The sequence below is a fragment of the Phalangium opilio genome, unplaced genomic scaffold, assembly GCF_054372755.1.
Source record: "Phalangium opilio isolate 3A_F unplaced genomic scaffold, DU_Popi_V2 ptg000045l_1, whole genome shotgun sequence".
NCBI lineage: Eukaryota > Metazoa > Arthropoda > Arachnida > Opiliones > Phalangiidae > Phalangium > Phalangium opilio.
This window is the reverse complement of record NW_028324168.1, coordinates 6,633,430-6,659,654: the sequence shown is the minus strand read 5'-3', so window position 1 is coordinate 6,659,654 and position 26,225 is coordinate 6,633,430. Positions and strand designations below refer to the sequence as shown.

The 26,225-nt window shown below is 38.2% G+C and overlaps 1 protein-coding gene across 2 annotated transcripts in view; it reads left to right on the top strand.

Moving 5' to 3' along the window:
• The first annotated feature begins 465 nt into the window (after window positions 1-465).
• LOC149677151 (acetylcholinesterase-like) overlaps window positions 466-26,225 on the top strand; it is a 41,754-nt gene continuing 15,994 nt past the window's right edge. The window contains exons 1-2 of one of the 2 annotated variants that reach the window (XM_089838153.1): window positions 466-919; window positions 20,390-22,056. In XM_089838153.1, the coding sequence (XP_089694279.1) occupies window positions 20,429-22,056 (1,628 nt within the window). In that variant the 5' untranslated portion in view covers window positions 466-919; window positions 20,390-20,428. Of the gene's footprint in view, window positions 920-4,210; window positions 4,376-20,389; window positions 22,057-26,225 lie in introns of those variants that run through there. The other variant, XM_089838154.1, reaches the window with a different exon arrangement.

The following is a 26,225-nucleotide window of genomic DNA, read 5'->3' as shown; positions in this document are numbered from 1 at the left end:
TTGAGTACTACGTCACAGCTTGTAAATCCTTCTAATTCCTTTCACCGGAAGTTAGGCTTATCTCGGGATTCGTGAAGGGAAGTAACGGGAAGAAATTCGGCTGTTGTCTGCCACAAAGCCCAAAAATATATACTGTAGCAGACGACAGACGAATTTCTTCCCGTTACTCTCCTTCACGAATCCCGAGATAAGCCTAACTTCCGGTGGCGATAGGGGGGGGGAAATAAGGGGGTTTAATATTTTAAGGGACTATACATTTCCAGTGGCTTGTCTATGGCCTTATCCTTCATACAATGGACAATAGGTAATGCGAGAAATAAAAAAATACATTTCTCTCTCTTTCTCTCTCTCGGAGGCTATCCGCTATAACTGTATGTATGTGCGCGCTTCTCTTCTCTGTGTGCCTATACTGTCTTTGCTTGTACATTTTGCGCGCCAAAGTCCCGGACGGCCGGCGGTGGCAGTACGAGTTAGGCCTATTATTGGTCGGGACCAGCGCAGACGCGTAAGGACCACGGTTCGGGGGCTACAAGGGGCTCAACCAAAACGATGCGGAATCGAGTCGGGCCGCGCACTAAAACCGGCGGTGGTGCTGCACACCAAGGTTCGTCGACGCTAATTTTTTCCCCATAACTATCTGATAGTAGCGCAAAAACTGATATAAACCGTTATCCGTCTTCACTCTCCAATAATTACGATCCTAATTCAGCTCCAGTATCCTTCGAACGCGTATTCTCATCCATCTCAAAATTAAACTAAGGTCGATTTAAATAATAATATATAGATACATTTAAATATCTTCCAATAATTCTATACGACAATAACAATTTAATGACTGACAAGAGACAACGTCGAATAAATTGAGATTATGCAGATTCTACAAACGTATCAAGCCAAACTTCAAAAGGCTCAAACTGACGTGAGTATATATATTTTCAATATTTGAGCGCGCATTACGATTTTATTAATATATCCGTGACTTTTAATTATACAACTAATTGTTTGGTGATACGCGTTAGAATTAAATGCCAAAGGGGTTGTATTATCTGCTATCGGTTAACAACTTAGGTTTCGCACGACTATAAGAGTTTTGAAGTTATTTAAAAGAAATTTTGCAAATCAGAATTTTTAATTGAGAACAAATTAACACCTCTAATTAATAAATTAAATTAAATTAATTTCAATTAAAATTTTTGTATAAAAATATACAATGAAAACTTGCCATTATAATTTAGTAAAAAAAAAGATTTCGTTACAATTTTATCATGAGGTTTTAACTTTTTAAGATTAAACTAATAAATTTAATATTTATATTTTAAAGTAATACCGAGTTTAAAAACTAAAAATTTTGGTTTTTAATAAGCGTGAAGACCTCTATACAGACGTAGATATAAAGTCAGAAACGACTAGGTAAAGGCAGTAATAATAATAATCGTAATTACGTATTAACATAAACCGTACCGAGCGACACTCGTGTTGAAATACCACAAACATACAACGCACAGGAGATTGGATCAGTGGAATAAATAACGGTTATCGCGATAAAACACTGGAACGTACGTATTTCTTTCTAAGTCTGTCTTACGAATCGAGAGCTAGATATTATAGCGAAATTTCGTGCTAGGTATAAATAGCGCAATGCGTTTCGCTCCGGCCGTGAAAGACAATAAATATTATATTTGGAAAACAATATAATAACAGCAACGCGAAGGAAATAAAATCTCTCGTGTCTGTCACCCATTAAAACAGTGCAACGAGAAAAAACGCAATTTTTACAAGAATATTGCATGATTGCTGATTGTGACATAAATTAATATTATACATAGGCCTATATATAATGAAAATCCAGTGATTTTTTTAAATCAATTCTTCTACTTTGTATAAGACAAATCTGCATGTAGGGAAAACATCCAGGAAATACTTCCGAAAAACTTTAGAAAATTCAAATTAGTTCATAGATTATTTGCACATTGTTTGCACCTCCAACCAATCACGTAACGCTATGCCAATTATTGATAATAAAATTTACGTGGCACGCTCTATAATCTCGCGCCTAGATTGTAACATTTCGCGCCAAATTATAATATCTTGCGCCAAAATTGTAATTAACATAGCGCGCATTTTTATCAAATCTCGCGCTAAATTTCATTCGACACGGAGCTTGCGTGTATGCCACGAGAATAACGCTGTATTTGCATAAAACATTATAAATTACTGTCAAATCATAATAAAAGTCCGTAACGTAAAATGTAAGACAGTAGACTACATCTTGAAATTTAAGTTCAACAAAAGTAAATAGAAATTTGGGAAGTATAATTTATTGTACATAATACGAAGTGACAAAAAATCGCAACCTGATTCTGAAAAAGAAACCTAATGTAGCTTGAGGATAAGGGGGGGGGTCAAATAAAATCTCCCCCTCCATCGTCCAAGATTGAGTAGGCCTACTTTGCAACGATGTCCATTCGTTCGGAATTCCTATAGATATTATATAGTCTTATACGCGATATATATCTTCCTTTGGTCGAGAGCCAATAGACCTTTTCTTTATTCGGGAGGTCCAGTCTCCTCCTGGTCAAGTCCAGTCCAGGGATAAGGGGGGTAAACCATAGCCACCAAGAGCTCACGCGAGAGGGCGGACCTCGATTTTCAATCGCCACCCATTTTCTTTTACTTTTTTTTTATTCCAAGGGTTTTCTTTCCTAACCACCAAGGCGATCTTTTAGATAGGGCCTAGCCATGAGGGGCAAAGAAAAAAAGAACCAGAGGCTTCAAGGGGTTTGGGAGAAGTAGTCAGTCCAGCGTAAATGAAGCTATTTCCGAAGCGAGATAATGACCAAATTTAGATGAAAGAGTTACCAAAAGGGATAGGATACTAGGGGTTTGGCAAGGGCACCATTGAATTCTTTAACTTGGCTACCGGCCCATCCGGCCAACAAAAAAAAAATCCCTTTTTTTCCTCTTAGGCCTATATACTCTTTTATTAAAAGTATATTAAACAGGAAGCTATGACGCAATTACATTTAAAATTACAGAGTTCACACAAACCTTGAAAACAGGGAAAACCTGGAAAAATCAGGGAAACAAATAGTTGAAATTCAGGGAAATCAGGGGCCGAGTAATTAAGCAAAATGTTCGTGTGAACATTCCCTCCATAGGATTAACATTACAACACTATACTTTGGAGGCTCAAAACTCTGGCTATATTAGAGATACGGGGCTGTCCTTTGATTATGTAATAGTTCTATTTGCCACCCCCCTCCTTCCCTAACATTTGTTCCATATGATACTCCGTATAGGGGAAAAACCTGGAAATCTCAGGGAAATTTGTTTTCCAAAAGTTGTATGAACCCTGAATTAAGGGGCAGGTTGATTTAATTTCATTGGATGATTGACTACGTACATCACGTGACACATGAAAGATTATCTTTGAACTATGCTACGAGGGTTTTAAAATTTACCGCAATATTCCCGAGTTTTTTACAGTATTTAATCATAACTTATGGTTTATCAACTTCAGTTGAACTAATCAGAGCTAATAAAGTAACGCTGGGGAAGGAAAAATGCAGGGTTTAAGAATTTCTCCATCAATGGTTTCCTACGTATTAGCTCCATTTCTTTAAACGGAATGAATTTGGTAAGGGTTAGGTTATCACGATGAGTGAAAATTTAATGAAGAAATTAGAGGGTTTGTTTGGATCGAGCTCGCTCGCGCGCTCTTAAGTTAATACCGTCTTCAAAATGCAATGTAAGCAAAGTATAGAATAAATAAGTAAAGACGTATTGATTGTAAAGAAATTTCGGGTTGAAACGAACTCCCTCTTTTTCTTTTAGGTTAAAAGAGAGGGTCTTTTTAATGAGCGGTGCAGGAATTTTTAGCTTGATTGGATCTAGTTTAGAAATAGAAGACTGTACAGCGAGCGCGGTATACTGCGGTTTGGAAACTTTTGATCTTTAAGGACAATTAGTTTCATTATTTTTAGAACAGTTACTCTTTCTCTTTTAACAATTCAGACTTTTCTCGGAAAATTTCTTAAAGGAGTCTTATAATTATTTCAAAAAAAAAAAAAAAATGTATAGTATTCTAAACAATAAGTTCAATTTCTAAGCTGCGGATCTTTTCGCGTTATCTTCCTAAACGGGACTATCTCATCGTTCACAAAATAAAAAGGATTTATACTAAACTCTTCTTCTTCCAGATCAATTTTCAAACTGAATAATGGTGCGGCGGATTAACACGTAACGCCAAAACCTCACAGGGATGACATCAGTCGATGCAAACTAATCTTGAACCTCCTCCTCGCGATCATATAGAAGCTGCATGGGATCAAACGGAGATTGGGAAGATTCTATAGCTGGGTAGAGTGAGAGAGAGGTAGACACCGGGAGGATAGTGTTGGAATAGATGAGGACTGCGGGCTGGTTGGTATACAGGGTGTTCCAAAAATGAGACACCCCTCTTTCCCCCTGCTGATTGATTACTATAGCCCCCTAGGACACTCAAATATTCCGAAGAGGATTCTTGTCACGTCTTGCCAGGACATCTTCTACATAGTTGACCTCAGTTTCCCTTGGCCCGGCGCTATACCCTGCGCATGCACGTCTATATGGTGGGATAGGACTCTTTTTGGTGAAAAATATATCGCGACCGTGGCATACAAATTGAAACGGTTGTAGGGTACGTGTACGTGGATATGGATGTCTTCACCGATATGAAATTTAAGGTGGAATTCATAACCGACGGACGCAACGAAATTTCTTGAAGGAAAATGCACAGGCGTTGAATTGCGTCTAACGTTTACGAATTCCACCTTTAGTCTGTCTTAATGGTGGTGATGGATTTAAGCGTTTCTTAAGTATCTTAGTTTATCTACAAGGTATTTCTGATAAGTCTGGTTGGCATAAATTAAGGGGGATGTTCATTGGGAAATCGTTTTTGAGTCGAAAATGCATAACTTCTATCTGTGACATTTTGTTTGGCACAAGGGACACTGTTTTCCAGTTAAGATTGCATCCAGAGTATTTTACAGATGACCCCTTAAATTTAATTAAGAAATTTATTTCAAGACAATGATTAATTAATAATTTAATTAAGGGGTCATCACTAAACCACTCTTGAAAATCATAACTCGAAAACAGTGACCCTTATATGGCAAAACAAAATGGAGATAGAAGTACAGAACATTTTCGACTCAAAATTGACGATTTCCCAAAGACCAATACATCAACACCTTAATTTATATCAGATTTATCAGAAACACGCCGTACAAATTCCGAATATTATTACGAAACTAAGTCGAATTGGTGACTTTCCATTCCTCTAGTTAAATTTTCTACCCTCAATAAAAGCGCGGGGGGATTGAGAAACTGGATGCAGGCGCAGGGGCCCGGATCTGGGATTGGGGCTCGGGTGTAAAAGAATGAAAGGGGGGGGGGAGAAAAGCAAGCTCTCGATCTATTCCAGCAGCTCTCATCTTCTCAAGTTAGTCTTTCTCGCGCGTACGTCGATAACAGAAGAGAAGAGAAGAAGAAAGAGGAGTGAGTACCAGTAGCCGGCACCCCAAAAAACCCCAACCAAAAGCGAGAGCGAGGATGAAAACCCAAACTCGCCCGTCAGTGTACGGCTTAAGCCTTCCACGTCGTTGCGTAGGCCATACCATACCAGTCATCATAAGTTTATTAGATAAGTTCTATGATAAGTATGACACTTCCTATACAAGTTCGTTGCAACACAAATGCCCAGGCTGTAAGGTAAACCGTTTATTTCGTTATCCAAGGCCCAAGGTAATACGTAACTCAGGTAAAGAGTAAAGATGTTAGCATAAGCTTATAAGATATGTTCCTTAAGTATGACACTTCCTATACAAGTTCGTAATGCTACCTAGAGACTTACAGCTCGAGCTAGTTCGAGGGAGAACGACAAACGAGAATTGAGTGGTTAATTTTGCTGGTCCCATTTAGTCTGCATTACTAAGCCTTTGACAGCACCTCATGCACCAGGCCCCCCTCGCTTTACCTCGAATCTATGACCTACCTCAGTCACTTCATGACAAGCTCCAGTTTGTAACCAGAGATTAACAAACTTATGAAGGAACATATCTTATAGACTTATGATAGCCTAACGCCGGCGGTATAGCACTTGGACGGGTTAACCCTCGTGCACATTCCCCGGGCTCCGGGCGAACTTGGCTAATACAGAGTAAGGAGGCGAATGAAACAAAAGGAGGGAGAACAAAAAAAAAAGAAAACTAGAGAGAGAGAGAGAGAGAGAGAGAGAGAGAGAGAGAGAGAGAGAGAGAGAGAGAGAGAGAGAGAGAGAGAGAGAGAGAGAGAGAGAGAGAGAGAGAGAGAGAGAGAGAGAAATAAAAAAAGAAGAATCTAGACTGAAAAGAGAATGGTAAAACTGCCAGCCCAAACCATCGATTGTATTCGGGTCGACCGACACTCTTTCTCTTTCTAAAGACCTATTCAGACTACAGTGTAAGATCTTACGTTCCGATCGCGTCGTTACGTTCATTTCCCGGTTCAGACGTAAGAGAAGACGACTTAAAACGAGTCGCGTATGTATATTTGGTGATTTTTTAAGTTATAGAAGACTTTTGAATACAAAATGAGAAGTACCACGCCAAGAATTATCCCTAAAACTTTTCAAATATCGTCTGCTAAAGCGTATCTCACTCGGTCATGCGTTAAGTAAGGCATGATTCTGTTAGCTATGGCAAGAAAAAGACCATAAACCAACACTGCAAGACAAAATTGAAAATTGAAATTTCAAACTAAACCCGGTGAATCTTTTACGTAGTCGTTGACACGTGGTCTAACTAAGCGAGCGACGGTGAAAAGTAAAATTTTAGATTTGTCTGAATGGGCATTTACAACCCCCAAGCACCATCTCCGGGCCCCAGAATAAGGAATACCCGCATCTACAATTCTAGCTTTTCCCATTTATCAAAAAGAAGAAAAAAAGAAGAAGATGGAATTAGGGTTAGGTCCTTGGAAAAATCTTGCATAACGAAGGATGATAAAGACATATTATTTTTAAGACTAAATTATGAAGATAACTATCACCTTCTGTAGGGTTTTTCTACCTATAATTTTATAGAGTTTATAGGTCCATATTTTAACCATACCTTAACCAATTAGACATTGGTTTCTTACCAAGATTACACGTATAATCCATTCCATTTTAGACTAGCGCATCAGGTACAACCGATTACCCTGACTGACAGGGTCACTCTTACGTAATTTAATCTCATTACTCTAATTAACAAAATTAGACCTAATTAAATTAAGTGTACCCTACAATAGACATCTTAAGAAACGTGCAGCTCCATCACTTTCTTTAAGATTCCAAAAAATAGAGTTCAAACCCAGAAACGGAATAGGCATTAAGGTAAAGGTATAAACCACTTAAAAAGTCCAAAACCTTGTACAGAAAGTCTAAAACCCTATACGTGAACCTGGAAATAAAATAGCTGAGGGGAAAAAAAACTGGAATCAAATATACAAGACTGCATTGCACTACGTAGCAGCAAAAGTTTATAGATAAAACCAAAAGTATACTACGTACATATTGTCCAACCTTTGGCCATGTAGAATGAGAAGCAAATGTTCCTTCTCTCAATCCCTACACGAACCAGACCTTTTCGACCTCAGTATCGGGATATACAAAGTGGTTGATACATTGCTGTCCGTCCCAGCGTATTTGCATGATACAAAAAGAGTACAGCGCAGGCGTCAAAAAAGTGAGGGGAGGGAAGGCAAAGTTTTACCCCCCGTTATCCTACTACAAGGCACGAGACGAGCAAGCTTACATGAAGTATACTTTATATTTTTACCTATGTACTTTTGGTAGCAATGAAGCCAATAGAGCTGCATGCTTTTATATTTGTTGGGGCCCAGTGAAATAAGGAAACGGGCCGGCACAAACTGGCATCTAAAATATGGGATCCATTCTTAAAAGAGAAAAAATAAGCGCGGGGAAATACCAGGAGGAGCCCGTGCTGCAATAGGAACCCTTTACCTAACCATATACCTTTCCCGCGCCTTTTTTATTCGGTTGCTATTTAGGTTTACATTTTATTTATTTGTTGTAGGTTTTTTTTTCTATACTTTTTTCTAGGGAGAGAGCGATAGAAATTTCGAGCCTGGGATAAAAAAAACCACAATGTTTTTTGCTTTCTTTAAATTCTTAGTTTTCAGTTTAGTACCTTTTGGTATTTTATAATAAATAATATTGTTTTTTTAAAGTTTTTAAACCTACTCGGTATTAATAAAGTAAATTAATTTCTTTCTGTTGATTAATGCAGTTAGGGACTACAGTTTCCCTTGACGTCTCAATTAAGTCAATTTACTTGAAAATTTTACTAAAAACACAAACTCACAACTTCGATTAATACACTTTTACCGCTTGAAACAATGTTAGAAGCTGCAGGCTGTTTTGTGTAGATGAGTGAAAATGGATCACCACGGGCTTTCGGATCAACTTTTCTCTATCCCCCCTCCACCATCAGACAATGATCGATATTTAAAGGCTATTAATTATCAAGCTGCGTATACTAAAGGATTGTGGGTAGAAGAGGAGCAGCGGGGGAAAAGCATAGAGCAACGAGATGGAGCGATCAAAAAAGGATTAACTAGGACAGTAAATGGATCAAGCCGCCGTTGCATGCCAGGCTAATAACAAACTAATCCATTCTTCTCGTATATACATACCCCTTTGGGGACGGGGGTGGGTTAGAAAATTAGGCCAAACACTATGCCCCGCTAACATTATAAGTACCCGAATGTTTCCATAAACTGCTGATGGGATCGTGGGAGATTAAATGATCGTTTTATAATGAGAAAACGACCCTATACAGAAATTTAGAATTTTGGGTTCGAGGGCAATTTATTTTAGAATAACAATAATACTGGAGACGTGTGCCTAATTTGAAATTACTACTAAGTCTTGCTGTAATAGGAGTTTCAGTTTAATTACAACAATTTAAAAGAGGTATAGGTAGGACATGCCTTTAATTCATTTTTTTTTAAATAATTTCTATTGTTTATATCCCTTTGCGGAGCATTCAATTGCAAATTTACAATTGGCCAATTAGGGTTTCTGTCTATACGTCATAACTTCAAAGGTATAGTTAAATTAACCCATAAAAACATAAAGCAACAAACAACACATCAGGGAATCAAGTGGTGCATACTTCACGATAGGAGATGAGGACCTCGTATCCTAGCTACCCCAATATTGATGTAAGACGACCAAGTATCTTGTTGTGAGAACCAGGCCACATTTCGACATATTAATTTTAAAATATTTACAATATTGAAAATGCAAATTGCAAATCAAAAATCTTCATACCCTAAGGGACATAAACAATAGAGTTTATATCAAGTATTTGCCTGAGCGAAATAAATATAAGTTTATATTAAGTCTACCAAGTAGTAAGTTCCATTTAATAAGTAGTATATAGTTGGCCTCCTTTTGATGTGGTGGTATATACTGAAGTTTGTTGGGGGGTATTTTATGCCTAAGAAGGATTAGAAATGGGAGTGGAGAAACTCTCTTTCTCCGCACTGGGAATCGGGGCAGCTGTTCTTAGTAGACTGTTCCCTATTATATTTTTTTGCTCCTTACAGTCTTCTACACATAACATAAAAGGTAAAGAATAGCTTTGAGGTCCATACCTCCGGACGAACGGACGGTCGGTCTGTGTGTTCTCGCGCAGCTAGCGTATGTTTTCCTTGAAAGCGAAGGTCTCCGAGTGAAGTATTAAAGTCTATAAAAGTCAACCAGGAGCTATCTCTTAAGTATATTAGTAGGTCTACGTATCTTGTAAATAAATCCTTTCTTTTTTCTTACGTAATAGTTTTTACCTGTCTTTAATCTTACATGTTTTATTCCCCCCCCCCCGCGGTTGGGTTAGGCCTAGACGACGTCTTTTTGTCGTAATCGGTTTTGTTTAGTCCGATAGTTAGTCCTTATTTTTAAATTATTTCGGGGATGTATACAGATTTTAGGAATTATCGTGCCCCTTCATATCTCCCTGCCGTGTTCATTTAATCCGATAGTTAGTCCTAATTTTAAAATTATATCAGGGATGCATGCAGATTTTAGGAATTATCGTGCCCCTTCATTTCTCCCTAATGTGTTCATTTCTATATTCGGGTTTTGTGGGCCAGGCTTGAGAATTAACGTCCCATGTCTTTCTATAACTGTGATTTCATCGGTTGGGGGGGGGGGGTTGCAAGATGCAAAGGGCGGAAAGATATATTATTCGCAATATAACGTAATAACGTGAAAAAGTGTATATGTATATATACATATTTTGTTAAATCGTACATCTTGTAATGCTTCATAAACAGAAAAACAAATTTACACTTTATCTTGAAGTTTCAACCAATCACTCAGCTTCAGTAAAAACCAAATACAAAATACATATATTTATCCATAGATCGAATCTCCTATAATATAAGAAAAATACCCAACCCCCTTACGGCTAAAAATTGCATGGTCAAATATTGTTATTGCACCTTCGGGCATCAAATATATATATACATACATACATATATGCATAGCCGGCCGTATGAAATCGAAACGGATGAGATACCTGAATTTAGACAATTACAATAGAAGGAGAAAGCCGTTTTAAGCCCGCCTTTCTTACTATAAAATTATTTATACATTGGAAAGGAAGCGCAAGCGTTTGTTAAAATAGACCATTTTGGTCCATGATATTTAACTGAATAACGCCAAAGATTATTTTGGATTTTTGGTTCACCCTCTATATAGATTATTCTGTATTCGTACGTTCCATGGATAACTAAAAGGTATACGGAAGTAAGTTAATTAGAAGTTAGTAGCGAGAAAATATCGCAATATCTTCATTGCAATATATTGAAAATGCGTATAAGTAAATTTAATATATTTCTGCCTTTGGGACAAAATATTGATAACCGATACATACAACCCCGGGGTAGAATAGCAAGAAAAAAAAATAAGTTTATTTATAAAAATTGATTTCTCTTCGCAGTCTATATGATTCTCTGTTTAATACAACAACAGTGCGCTGCAAACATACAGGGTGTTTCTGATAAATCTGCATACCATAAATTTAAGGGGTTGATACGTTCTTCTATCTCCATTTTGTTTTTGCAAAAAGGGACACTGTTTTCGAGTTATGATTTTCAAGACGAAAATGGAGATAGACTCAAAATTGATTTCCCAAAGAACATCCCCTTTAAATTATACATGCAGATCAATCAGAAATTAACACCCTGTATATTGATTGCAACACGAGAATGTATATTGCAAGAACGCAACACAATCTTTCAATATGAAAAAAACGATCCATTTTAAGACTTGGCGAGATTCATTTTTTCCCAGCTCTCTTTCAGTAGATTTAGTTTCAATAAAATAAAGGTATATATATACCCTATTATTTCCGCTACGCTCAAATTGGCAATCTGCTGATACGTATTCAATCCGATGGAAAAAGTTTTCACCGAGGGTTTTTGCTTCATATATTTATTTTCTATATTTTGACTTCCATAAATAATAAGATGGGGTATACCTTTTTTTACTTCTCAATACACTTTTATATAACAAAATATCTTATAGAAAGTGGATTGGTTTTGGATATAGTGAAGGATTATTAACTATCTCCTAGTAACAAAGAATTAGATTTACCAGAAGTATATTATAATACATCTCTTTGAGAGAAGTGTACCACGCACAAAGCGGGGAAATTTTAACAAGATTCTTCCCAATATCATATTAACATTTATTATAGCAAAGTTACTAAACCGAATCACAAACGCGATAAATATTTCCCTCATTCTTACTCTTCTCTATTAGTGCTTAACTATTTGCCAAGGCGCATGCGCTCGTTTAATTTTTGTCCCGCGTCAAGACAATCAAGGTTTGTGGGTTGATTGCTGAGGATTTTGTAAATAACAAACAGTTGTAGAATTAACCCTAGCACGGTGTGATAGCTACCCATGAAGTTTGATGAGCAGGAAAGCAAACAAAAAGGGGTCCCTCGCCTGGGAAAAATCATGTTACATATCTAAAGTATTAAACGGATACACAGTGTCACCCTTCTTCAATTATCCCCTTCTGATTTTCCCTTAAATTTTCAAAAGAGGCTGGTGGTTTATTTTTCTTAACCTCTCTATTTTCTTTCGGGTATCCCAAGAGGGTGCTCCTGTTGAGACGCGTATAGGCGTCATTTCTCCGCGCTACCCTAATAAAGTATTCACCTATGACCCCTCCCCAAAGTTGATTAAAAGCACTAGCAGCAGCAAAAGGAAGCTATAGGCGTTTCCCCACCATCATTTTTATAAAATTCAGTGTAAGGGCTTCAGCTATAGCCTATAACCGCAATATGATGAATTTTTAAAGATGTCTGCGACGGTCGGCTCTTGTACGAAAACTCAGACTATAAGGAGGCAAGGAAAGGCAATCTTTAGGAAAGCATTGAAATGGATCAGTATAATTAGTTCGGAACCAAGCAAGTTCCGACCGTCTCTAGTCTCCGCCGTAAGCTCGAGTGCTTTCCAACAGGGACACACTCCCCTACCCTCCTTTATAGGTAAAATGGTTTGCGTTGACATTTTCAGTTGTAGAAAAGAAGGTATAGGGATTTCATCTTGAAGTGTTCTCCCTCCATGCTTGGACTTTTCCTTAGGGCTCAATTGGACGACTAACTCAAACCCCCCCCCCCCCATTTCTTAAAACTCTTTCTCAGGCCTATGTCAAGTAAAGTTCACTTAGATCAAAGACATCTGACATACCTAAGGCACTTTTCCCAAAATTTAAGATTTGCGCGCTTTGCAAGGAAAATGCGTGCATAACACACAAGGCCTTTCTGACATTTCGAAATTGTTAAAGGGAAAAGTTTTAGGTCTAGGCCTAGTAGCCTAGGTTCAAAGGTCAAGGAATGTTACTCTATCTACAAGAAGGGCTAAAAGTTTTTAGACTTAAATATTTTAAGTAAGAATTGACTAACTGTGTTAAATTAAACGCTGATTAATTATAAAATGGAATGCTTGAATGGTATTAAGGGATGCTAGAAATTAAATCGTTCAAAGAATATCCCCCTTAATTTGTGACAAACTTATCAGAATTTCAGAAACACCCTTACTTATACAGAAGTTCCGTAGTCTTGAACTTTTTTTTAAGACAAAAACCTATATATAACGTGATGTTTTCAAAGTTTTGTCCCCAAAGTCCTAACATCTAGGGATGTGTTTTGGGGTTTTGGTTTGTTTGACATTGGTGTTATATTAACTTTTAACTTATTTCCCTTCCCATTCGGTATACGTGACTACTGGTCTTTTGGCTTCAAGCACGTCCACGTCCACGAGCTCGAGGTGACAGAAACGCGATCCGCCTACCTAATTAGTTTAATATATATTTTCCTGGCCAGGCAACTTACGGACGGTGGTGATACTTTGATATATATACGCTTACTTGCTTGCTTGTTTGTTGTGATTTACTTATAAGTTACTTATGTGACTTGTAAAGGTCGCGAGGGACACGCTAAGATATAACCAAAACGCAATCTGTTTTTAAGATAACATGACGCATAAGCGTTAAGAATTTCAAGAAGTGATATTTTTAGGCCCCTCTTAGTGTTTTTGAAAATTAATCTGATGGTTTCGAGTCGAAATTGTTCTTAGGACATTTTGTCCTCCTAGGGATAACCTGTCGTCTGCTAGGGACACGTGACTGAGACAGTATAGAGCAATGGAGGACTGGGGTCAGTCTTTTGGTTAGGATAGGGTTTAGTTATACCCTATCGTCTGCTAGGGACACGTGACTGAGACAGTATAGAGCAATGGAGGACTGGGGGCAGTCTTTTGGTTATAGGATAGGGTTTAGTTATATCCTATCGTCTGCTAGGGACACGTGATTGAGACAGTATAGAGCAATGGGGGTAGGCTATCCTTTGGTTAGGATAGGGTTTAGTTATACCCTATCGTCTGCTAGGACACGTTACTGAGACAGTATAGAGCAATGGGGGGGGGTAGGTAGTCCTTTGGTTAGGATAGGGTTTAGTTATAATATTGCATTTCCATTAACAATGTTTCGTATTACTCGACGCTAATAAGTAATTAATATTTCCTAATTATTAAGAACCGGCGATGCGAAATTAATTAATCCGAACACTTTTATTTAGAAATTTCTAGGAAATAAGACGCGGTTAGATCGTAATTATAATATCCTCAATTAAGTATTAGATCCATAGAGCAAATTTCGCCTCTAGCCCTTGTATAATTCCCAATCCCACTTTTACGCGGCGGTTCCAATATAGCTAGCTGCGACGACTTCAATTGTTAAATTTCACAAAAGCCCTACACTATTGTCTCTAGAAATTCGAATGAAAACCTTCGTGGATTCAATCTAATCTCATTCCTGGAAATTTCAGATATATTTCATTGAAAATCAGTGTACAGAGTGTTTCTGATAAGAGTGATGTTCTTTGGGAAATCGATTCTGAGTCGAAAATGTTCTGTACTTCTATCGCCATTTTGTTTGCCCTAAGGGACTCTGTTTAAGAGTTATGATTTTCGAGAGTGTTTTAGGGATGACCCCTTAATTAAATTTGAAATAATTGTCAAATCAATTTAAGGGGTCATACGTAAAATACTCTGGTTGCAATCTTAACTCGAAAACAGTGTCCCTTATTGCAAACAAAAAGTTACTTCCGACTTATCAGAAACACCCTGTATATGCTTATAATTTTATATAGTTTCGAGAGCGGGTTATATGTTTGGGAATTGAATGGAATATTGTGGATAATTGTTAAAGTTCTGTTTCGATGGTTAGGTTATTATTATGTAGCCAAGTAGCACGTTAATCGCGTGCTATTCTGGAATTGTATATTATTGCTTATAGAACTGTGTACGTATATTAGAATTGATTTTAATTGCGAACTCTGCATGCCGAGCAAAATTCTATATTATTCAAAAACGAGTCAGCGTTAATTTATATTTGGTGTTTAACAAAAGTAGATTAAACCGAAGTTTCTTATCTCTTTGATTTGAATTGTTTATAGGAAATTAAGACTAGATTATAATTTAACGTTTGCTTTATATACTTCTGCAAAACTTCCGGCCTCGCGTACGATTTCTGTTTTTGCATGGACATACACGGGATTGAATTTGCTTTTAAAAACAAAGCTATTTTCATCTGTTAAAAGCCTTTTGTCTGTTATAGTCGGTTTCAAATAGAAAGTTCTATTTTGTAAATCATTTTAAACAATATATTAAAGCATGCTGCGCATAAAAACTACCACTTTTAATAGTTGTTTTCATTAATTAACGAATTAATTAATTTTATTAATCATGCAACTGACGTAATTAAGATGGATTTTATTCATATTTGCGGCTAATATCTAAAGTTGGTAACTTATTTATGAATGGAAGCTTTGTAGTAGGATGAACATTCCAGTCAGTAGTTAAGTTAACGCATTGTTTCGCACATTTTTGGACAAACTGAAGTATCTTTAATAGCAAATCAGACCAAAGTTAGGGACTATTTGCTATCAAATCCTTTAACCCCATAGATAAAAGAATGTTCGGTTTTCTGTAAAAGCTGGGGAAATTTTGTGGGTAAATTAGAACGTCTTGAGTTAAATCAGCAGTATCCTGATGGACTCCAGAAGCTGAATCGTCAGATCCTTTTCATACAATGAGTTTAGTTTTCTCTGACCTGAACTATATCTGTGTCTACATCTCTTTTCCCAAAGCTGTTGTGTGTGGAAATACAGGATCCTATTTATGGTGTGGCGGTGTTTCTTTGCAAGGATTTTTTTTTTTTGAATAAAAGGGAAAATGTTTGTCGGGGGTTTTTAAAAATCGCAAAGCTGGTCCGTTTCTTTTCCGGATGACTTCCCCATCTCCTTTTTTTTCTAACTTCCTTTATTATTTTAAGATGAGCTAAGGTGATTTTTAACCGTGCATCTCAAAGCTAGCCCCGTTCGTATACTTAAATTTTCTAAGGTGTGTGTGAAAAAAGGGTAAAATGTTAAGTCTGTAATGACATTTTGCTTTCGAGTTATGATTTGATGGGTGTTTTAGGGGTGACCCCTTAATTAAATTAGAAAACATTTTCTTGAAATCAGTTTCTTAATTAATTAAATTTAAGGGGTCATCCGTAAAATACTCTGGATGCAATCTTAACTGGAAAACAAACAAAATGGAGATAGAAGTTACATTTTCAACTTAAAATGAATTTCCCAAAGAACATCAAGACCTTAATTTATTTACTGACTTATCAGAAACACCCTGTATCAATTATCATCCGTCCTATATTTTGTTTGCTTGTTTACTTGTTATGTCCTTTGTGCATAGTCGCATTTCGTTCATTTGACCATGGAAAGGTGAAAAGTGAAAAAACAAAAACAAAATATAGACTATAGTAAATTAACTTTAAGTGGGACTACATTAAGATAGATATAAACCCGGATATCATCATCAAAGCCTATAATAAAAAATAAGAAATATATATACGGTCAATTACCTGAAATACTGACCTACTTTCGGACTACACACTACAGAGACGCTGGTTATAGTAATTTAATTTAGTGGAAACCAAACTTTTTGTTATACTGGCGTATAGCGGGCGCTACATAGTTTTTGAGAGAAGGGTTTATTTTTTTGAGCTACAGTCATTGAGTAAATAAAAAGTGAGTGGGCAAGCGCCTCTCTATGGCGATAAAGGAAGCCCCTCATAACGCGGCGGTTTTTACCAAATGAAAAATAAAATCGAATTTTCATAGATAGATTCGTATATGGGAACGGGCCCACTGTAAGTAAGAAGGCAAAGGCAAAGGCTTAGGCTATGCATACACACACAGTAACTTCCTGCGTGAAGATCATTCTGTATAGGTGAAGCACCACCCCGCGGGTCAATCACTAGCCCGAGGCTTACTACCTCTTCCTGACGTTGGGACAGGATATAGATGACTATAGGTCGCTATAGCACCAACTCAGGATGGATCGTCAGAGACAGGGACAGAAAGGGATGAGAGAGAGACAGGGACAGAAAGGGATGAGAGAGAGAGAGAGAGGGAGAGAGGGAGGGAGGGAGGAGAGAATCAGGATGGCGTTTTTCCATTTCGCTGAACTCGTCGCGGGGTCAAATAAAGGTCCCCAATGCACTCCCTACAATCATGACCCCAAAAGTAGCAAAAAAGGCGGGAGTTTTGCTATTGCTGAATAACTCTATTTAGTGTCATACTAGCAATATAAATGTACATCGTGATGGTACTAAGGGTCATTAAGTTTATATTATTATTATACAGGGTGTTTATGAAATATCTGTTAAGAAATTAAGGGTTATTTATGTTCTTTTAGGCGTTTATAGTCAAAAATGTAACACGCTGTATAAAGTACCAACCAAGGTTAAGTTACGTAATAAAGTTTTTAATTATCTTGTTAAGCCTAAAATGTCTTCATTAGAAATATGATATATTGATGCGAGTAAACAAGAACGATGAAAACGCAGCGTGGAAAAGAATTTAAGTTTCTTTAACGAGTTTCTGAGACTGTTAATTTGAGAGACGCGAATTATGATTTTATATACATATATAGCCTAGGAAGACAGTATAATAAAACCAAAAAGAGTTTACAAATTTTGACATCCAAAAATTTGCTACAAAGTTTCGTCCTTAAAACCCCATAAAGTCGTTCCAAGAAAATCCCTAAACCTTTTGAAAATTAATCTTAAAAGTGTATATAGAATAATAATGAAGAGATACTGGGTCGCGGTTAGAGAGAGGGGATATGCTGTAATTTATTCGTTGTTCTATAACGGATATAATGGTTAAAGGGTTAAACGCTGTGCTGCAGACGTCGGAGGCTGTGCAGCAGCTATTAAGGAGTACCGTACAGGTATGACCATAAGTTCATAAGATATGTTCCATAAGTACGCAAGAGACTTACAGCTCGAGCTAGTTCGAGAACCGTAACGACAAGCGAGAATTGGTTGTCTACACTCTGTTTTGCAGGACTTCCTATTTAATCTGAATACTAAGCCTTTGATAGCGCCTCACCAGGCGTCGCTTTACCTCGAATCTACGACCTACCTCACTCACTTCATGACGAGCTCCAGTTTGTAACCAGTGACAAACTTATGGAGGAACATATCTTATGAACTTATGGTATGACCTATAGGTGTAACAAGGGCTCCCTCTTAAAGTGAACTTCTCTAGAAAACACCTGCTCTCCCGCCAGTCGCTGGCCGCCAAAACCCAAAACCGCAGCCATCCAAAAAGGAGGTTATCATCTTATAAAATTGTTCGCTTATACTAGAGTAATACAGAAAAGACCTACACTTATAATGAAAACCATCACCTCAAAATAGGTCAAATACGAACCCAAGGTATTCCCCAGGTTTATACGAATAAGAATGTTAAAGGTTTAATAGGAGAAGCGCTATATTGAACCTACGCCCTTGCACCACTCGACTCCAGCCGGCGTGTTCCGGTTCATAGTTTAAGGTTGAATACGGTCAAAGGCTTTATTCTTGGATTTTCAATTGGCATTCCTTGCGTATTGCGGCATTCATACTTGAAAATTGAACACTGGTATTATACCTTACGCGGAAGGTTTTTTCTTCTTTTCCCTTACATGATTTGTGTTTCTAGATCGTCCTTTATTGTTTTTATATTCATTCCATAGCCCCCTTTTAGAAATCCAGATAAATTTAAATTTGGGGGTCTTTGCTTATACTTATTCTTTACGGGCTTAATGATTTCTCGGCGCCATAAGGTCCCGAATGGATACCGTTGCTTAAAGGGAGGCCCAAATGTTACTTAAAGAACGGTTTCAAGATGAAGCAGCGCTAATGTGGAGTTGAAACTCACCTTCACTTTGAAAATAATTATTGCTGCTTAACCCCATTGAAGTGTATCAACCACGAAACATGTATTAAACTTACACCCAAGTTTATCCCAAAAAATGACAGATACAAGTAAACGAATACATATGGTTTAAAACACTTTACTTTTTTTGAGTACCCCTCAAAAAATTATAAACATCAACTCAAAAGTTTCTAGTGTTTATTTCTGCAAATAGAAGAGTCCCTTTTAACATACTTCGCAATATAGCTCGATCCAATTTCAAAAATGAAGAAACATTCTCTTAAGTAAACTTGTTCTCCACTAAGTTTGACATTCCCACGTTATCATTTAATGTTTCAAGGGATTTTGAAACTTTAGTAGTTGCTGTTTAAATCAATAGCAAGCGTAGTTTTCGAACGATTCTTTCACGATCTGTTAACTACAAGCTCTTTGAGTACTTGCGGCCGCAGTGTTTACCTCAAACAGATAAAAATTGAGGCAACCCACTTGTCAGTAACTTAAAGGACGCGTTATCAACATATGCTAGGTTATAGTTTATATAATTTCAGTAAAGAAGAGTTGTCGACAACAAAATTTCAACGTAAACACAACGGATCGTTACTCAATTTAGAGATTTTCCGGATGATATTTCAGTAACATCGGGGCAATGTTTTCCACAGTTGAGAAAAACACGCAACAAAAAAATCTTAATGGTCCTGACACTGCAATTTCAAAACTAAATAATTAATAACAACCTTAAAATAGACTCAATTCTTCAATCAAATTCACGGATTCCTACGGCAGCCTACAACATTTGAAGAGTGAACTTAAATTAAGGCCAACATCTGTTTAGGGTTACCATAATCATCGATTAAAACTTTTAAAAGTACTTAAAAAACAGACTAAACAAAAAAAAATTAAAATAAATAATTTTAATTAAGCCATAATCTATACAGTATAGAATTCCGAAACTCATAAACAACTGAAACTTTTTCGGAAGAGAATATCTAGTTAAATTTTATGACCACTCATAAAGGCCGGTCGCGCTGGACCGAGTTGAAACAACCCACAAAAATAAAAATGTTGGGTTTATATACAAAAGCACACGGCTCTTGACGGTTCCCAAAAGACTAGAAAATGTAAGGGTTAACGTGGGAGACCAGGTGTGAGCTTGTGTTATAACTTGAAACCGTATTCCTCCCAAGGTGGGCATTAAGAAGTATAGGCTATCTTCTAGAGGATGTGTCCGTATACTTTTACATCCTCGTAGAGAGAAGTTTAGGTACATGGATGTTTTAGTTTTTGGATCGAGGAATGTTATCATTTTTTATAACCGAAAAACCTTTTAACTACATTGCGAGAAGAAAGGTTACGAGATGGGATGAGGGGTCAAAGGTTATAAGTCCAAACAAAGGTTTTAGGACTTGGTGCGTTTATGTTACGGTCTGGATAAAGACGGCAACGTAAATCTTAATGGATTAGCTCTTATAAATTAGATTTGATAAGAGTTTCAATGTCTAATGAGAAATGTTTGCGTATTTCAGGCTGTTGGCTAACTGGACTCGGACGAGAGGAGAAGCGTCATGGTTGTCATGACGGCGGTGGGTCTCCGCTACCCGTTAATCCCGTGGCCGTCCGCGGAACCCGGATGGTTTTTGGGCGTCTCTCGTTGTTCTTCGAGCGGAAATTTGAGTCGCCTGAGTCGTGCCCTGGTCTTCCTGGCGTTGGCGGCGTCGTGCGCGGCCAACCGTCTTTCTCACCATAAGCCCGAATACGACGACCCATTGGTCGTTCGGACTTCTAAAGGTTACGTCCGCGGCGTGACTCAACGAGCGCCGACGGGAAAATTGGTAGACGTCTTCTGGGGGATTCCGTACGCCACTCCTCCCGTAGGTCCCTATCGTTTCCGGCACCCGAAACCCATCGACCCGTGGCCGGACATTCTAAACGCGACGGAGCGACCCAACTCCTGCTACCAGATCATTGATACGTTCTTCGGCAACAATTTCGCCGGTTCCAAGATATGGAACGCCAACACGCCTCTCAGCGAAGACTGCCTTCATCTCAACATCTGGGTGCCTCGGCCTCGACCCAGAAACGCCGCCGTCATGGTCTGGATCTATGGCGGCGGTTTTTACAGCGGGACTCCGACCCTCGACTTGTACGACGGCCGAGTCTTAGCCTCGGAAATGAACGTTATCCTCGTTTCCATCAATTACCGGGTCGCCTCCCTCGGCTTCCTCTTCTTTGAGAGGCCGGACGCCCCGGGAAACGCCGGAATGTTCGACCAGTTAATGGCCTTGGAATGGGTCCGCGATAATATCGCCTACTTTGGGGGAAATCCCCGCAACGTCACGCTCTTCGGCGAGAGCGCGGGCTCGGTCAGCGTCTCTTTGCATCTATTGTCCCCTTTGAGTCGAGACCTTTTTAGCCAAGCTATCCTGGAAAGCGGAGGACCCACCGCGCCTTGGGCCATTTTAAGTCACGAGGAGATTTTTTTAAGGGGTTTGCATTTGGCCGAGGCCGTCGATTGCCCGCACGACGAAAACGATATCGACGCTGTCATGAATTGCCTGCGTCACGTCGACCCCGCGAAGATAGTGGCGAACGAGTGGGGAAACTTCGGGGTAGTCGAGTTCCCTTTCGTGCCCATAGTGGACGGCTCCTTTCTGGACGAGCCGCCCAGCGTCTCCTTAGAATCCCGCAATTTCAAAAAGTGCAAGATCTTGTTGGGTAGTAACACGGAAGAGGGCCACTTCTTCATCATCTACCACTTGACCAATTTGTTCAAGTTAAGAGAAGACGTGTACATCAGCCGCAAAGACTTTATCACCTCCGTCAAGGAGCTGAATCCTTACGTCGGGGAAGTGGCCCAAGAAGCCATCATCTTCGAGTACACGGACTGGCTGGACCCCGACGATCCCATCAAGAACCGGGACGCTATCGACAAGATCGTCGGCGACTACCACTTCACTTGCGGCGTCAACGAGCTGGCCTTCCGATACGCCCAAACGGGTGGCGACGTTTTCATGTACTACTTCACTCACCGGGCGTCCGTCAGTCCTTGGCCTCGATGGATGGGCACCATACACGCCGACGAAATCGCCATGCTCTTCGGGGAACCCTTTTGGCCCGAAAAGGGTTACCGACCCGATGAAATAGAGCTCAGCAGGAGGATGATGACGTATTGGTCCAACTTCGCCAAAACGGGGTAAGTCAACATAAACAAAATCAACTAATAATTCAAAAACTGAACCTAAGAGCTTTTTATCGCCGCGTTTGTAATCTTCACCAACACCAAACATTTATAACCAAAAAATAAAGACGCGATTACAAATGCAATTCGAAAAAGAAAACCGAAATAAATGGAGCGTTTTTCAAATAAAAATTCAAGAATCCCAATACCAAAGAAATCGAGCGATATGGTAAAAAGAACATATAGATATTCTCGATGCAAAATTTATTCCCTGACTCTCTTTTCTTCTTCGGTTACCGGAGAAGATATCGTAAATCTTTCTTTTGCAAGGAGGTACAAAATAAGATTCCCTTATCAGTTTTATACCGTTATTAGATTTTTCCCCATACAATTTTAACGCGCTCAAAGGAATTATTATCAAAAAAAAATATTGCAAAACTTCACAAACCACGAGTCAAAAAGGTGCAATATTTATTAGAATTTCCATGATGTACCTGAGAATATTCCGCGAAATATAATGAAATTTCTCTAATTTTCTCAAGAACTTTCATTATTAATTTTCGAGCATTTTCTACGGCTATTTTAACCAAAAAAAATATCGTGGAGTTGAGATGAAATCTGTGCTTGGAATTTAAAGTATGCCTGTATAAAAAGTTTGAGATTGCAAGACCCCCTTCCTTATTAGAAGAATGAAAAAAGAGCTGAAAAACATGACTTCCGAGAAAATGGAGAGGGGAAATCGAGAAAATGATCAAAAAATAAAATAAAAAATTTAGCCTGACTTTCCATTGATTTCTTGTGTAAAAAAATTCAAACCGTAGACCAGTACAAAGAGAAACGGCTGTAGAAACCCCCGTTCGGGCTAAGGGACCAAATAAAAAACGTCTAAAATACAATATTATACTAGAAACCCAGGCATTAAATCGATTTTCGACTAGTTATACCACCACGAATTTTGTTAAAATAAAAAATATAGTTGCAGCAGTCAAAACCAGCTGCTCTATAGGAAAATCATTAGGTATTAAAAGATATTTTAAATCTTGCATAAATTCATTCATTTGAATATATTTTAGGTCTAAAAACAGTCATTCTTGGTTATAGGTTAGAATCTTTAGTCTATACCCTATCATCTGCTATAAATAATAAGACAGACATATCAAACGGCTTAAGACACGATAAACTAGTGGGCTCTTATTTCACGAGTCATTTAAGCTCGACGCTTGAGCAGCTTAGAAATATATCTAAGCGTTTTAACGCTAGGCTAAGCGATTTCATCCCCAAAAACGTCCTCTTTCCTTAACCTAAAAGTCCACAAAACAGGGTCGATATAAAAAAAAAACAGATTTCACTTATCCAACTCTCACTTGACTTTTTGGGACCGATGGTTTAAGTTAGGCTTAACACGAGATAATGACCATTTAAATGCTAAGCATCTCCCTGGGTCAAATATAGATAAGTTAAAATAATCCCGTTTAAAGCTTTCATATTTAAATGCGAATATTATCAATTTCATTTAATGTTATTGGTAAAAAAAATTAAATATTTGGAGAGAAAACAACAAATGTTGTTATAGATTTATTAAAAAAGAACCGTGAGGTTAAAAGAACAGGTCTGTAATTACGGGACATTCAAAGAAAAACGTCACGTCATAGCCAACCAATCATATTGTCACTTTAATCTCAACCCTTTGATTAATATGTCACATCCCTATCTCACCCGAGAAAATTTCAGACATAATTCCAAGTATATATAAAAAAAGAGAAAATCTGCAGAAATCAGAATTAAATTGTAAACAAATCTCGAATAGAATATTAACATCTGTGATAGGTTAATGTCTCTCCTGGACTAACTCTTGCTTTTTACCCGGGAATTCCCGGGACTAAGTACACACATCATTTAATTAAAAGACCGAGAAACAAGCTGCTGTGTCCATGCGCTCAAAAGGCGGGGCGAAATTGAACGGATTTTCTATTCCCTTAATACAGTGATAAGTTCATAAGATATGTTCCATAAGTTTGTCACTGGTTAGTGAGAGCTTGTACTGAAGTGAAGTAATGCGACGCCTGGTGAGGTGCTGTCAAAGGCTTACTACAGGCTAAATAGGAAGATGGAAGTCCAGCAAAACTAACCACCGAGTGTAGTACTTCAATTCTCGCTTGTCGTTCTGCTAAAACTAGCTCTTAGTAAATCTCTCGCATTAAGAAGTATAGGTAGTGTCAAACTTATGGAATATATCACTCATAAACTTATGATATAGTGATAGCCGAATTAAAAAGATCACTTGGATAAGCCGCTTATAAAGCTTTTTTTTTCATGATTAAGACGAAGTATAGGGTTTAAGCTAAGATAATTTATGTTGGCAGTAGTAGTGTTAGGGTTAAGGAGATTAGCTTCAGAAATCAGGATGACGAAATCGGGAGACTTTTTTTAATTAATCCGATTATATTTAATTAGCGTTTCATCTGCATGATTTATATAAAATGTCTAAGGGTGCGTGTATCTAAAAATGGTTGCGTTTTACTTTCCCGGAAAAGAGGTTCTGAATTCTAAAATAGATATAGTAAGCGGTTCCCCAGTATATTTGAACTGATCAGGGACGTAAGGGTAAAGGGTTTTGTACCCTGGGCGAAATTGAGGGACCTGGGGGCTTAACACCTCGTTTTCTAGGTCATTTTATAATGGGGTTTCGTTCTCTCGCACGACCCTAGAGATACAGGGTGTTTCAAAATTATAGGATGGTAGTACAGTCAGTGGGATGATTCTATGGACAAGCAATTTTGAGCCGAAAATGTATATAACTTCTAAGGCATTTACAATTAAGTTAAGATTGAAGGGTTTAACGGAAGACCCCGTTTAATTTAATCAGCATTGTCTTACGTAAGGTAGTTTCTTACTTAATTATAAAGGGGTTTTCCCTAAACCAGTCAGTCTAATAATAACTTATAAACGGCGTCCATTGTAGCAAAATGTCATACAAGAACATGTGTAGAACATTTTCGCCTCAAAATACTGTTGGACTGTCCAACCACACCACCCTTTTTGGAGAACACCCTGTATACATCAGGGACCGAAAAATCTTTTAATTTCTCACCACGTTTAAAAGGTTTTAACTTTTCTCTCTCTCGTGTCTCTGAGCTCTTTTAAAAGGATGGTGCTGCAGCTAGGGATGACTGAGGGAGGAAGGTGGTCCTTCCAAACGTTGCCTGCCTCGCTCCTCTTTTAATCCGTATAGTAAACGGACGGAATTGGATGGGTATAAACTTCTCTTGTTGCGGTTGACGGAGAATTTAAACTTTTAATCCCGAATTCTTTGTAGCATGTAATTTAAATTTAAACGACGCCTCTAGCCTAGCCTTTTTGTTACCTTTGATATAATTTGGGTTAGTAAGGGGTTCTATAGTTAGACTACGTTGGTTTTATACGAATTAAAATGGGTACGACCATGGATATGTATAAATATTAACGAATCATGGATTCCCAAACTTCTAGGCCACGCGTTACACCCGCGTCTGTAAAATTACTAGGTCACGTGAAGAAAATTAACGAACTTCGATAGAGAATCCTGAACTTCAAGCAGTCTGGGAAATAAGGATATTCTTTAAACTAGTCCTTTGGATCAGTGACCCCCTAGTGTCTGAAATAATAAACTGGTCTCCGAACTGGTCCCAGCCTTTGTTCTCCTATAGATTTGCAATTAATAAACTGGTCCCGAGGACCAGTAACCCCCACTTCTTGAATTAAAAAATTGCTCCAATCAATTAGTAAACTGGTTTTGGTCCAGAGCCAGAGGAAGTGTGCTATTTCCCAAACTGGATTCCTGAGTGGCGGGTTTGAAACTTTGTCCATGCGCAGAGAGAAAACTTCGAGTAGTCTTACCATGTTTTCGGCAGCCATACTGATGGGTGTCAATCAGTCAGCTTTCTCAGTGCATTCAACCCACCAGTATGGCCCTCCCCTATCAGATACCTCTCATATAGTCAAAATGATACTAAAACATATATATATATAACAGGTCGAGAGAGAAAAAAAAAGAAGAAAGTTTAAAAACAAAATTCAATTGACACCTCGGCTATTTACCCTGAAAAACATCAAGACAGGAGCATAACCTAAGTATATAAGGCATACTTGAGAAGCGAGGAAGAGCTAGCTATAGCAAAAGGATTGAGAGAGGCTGCAGGCAGAGA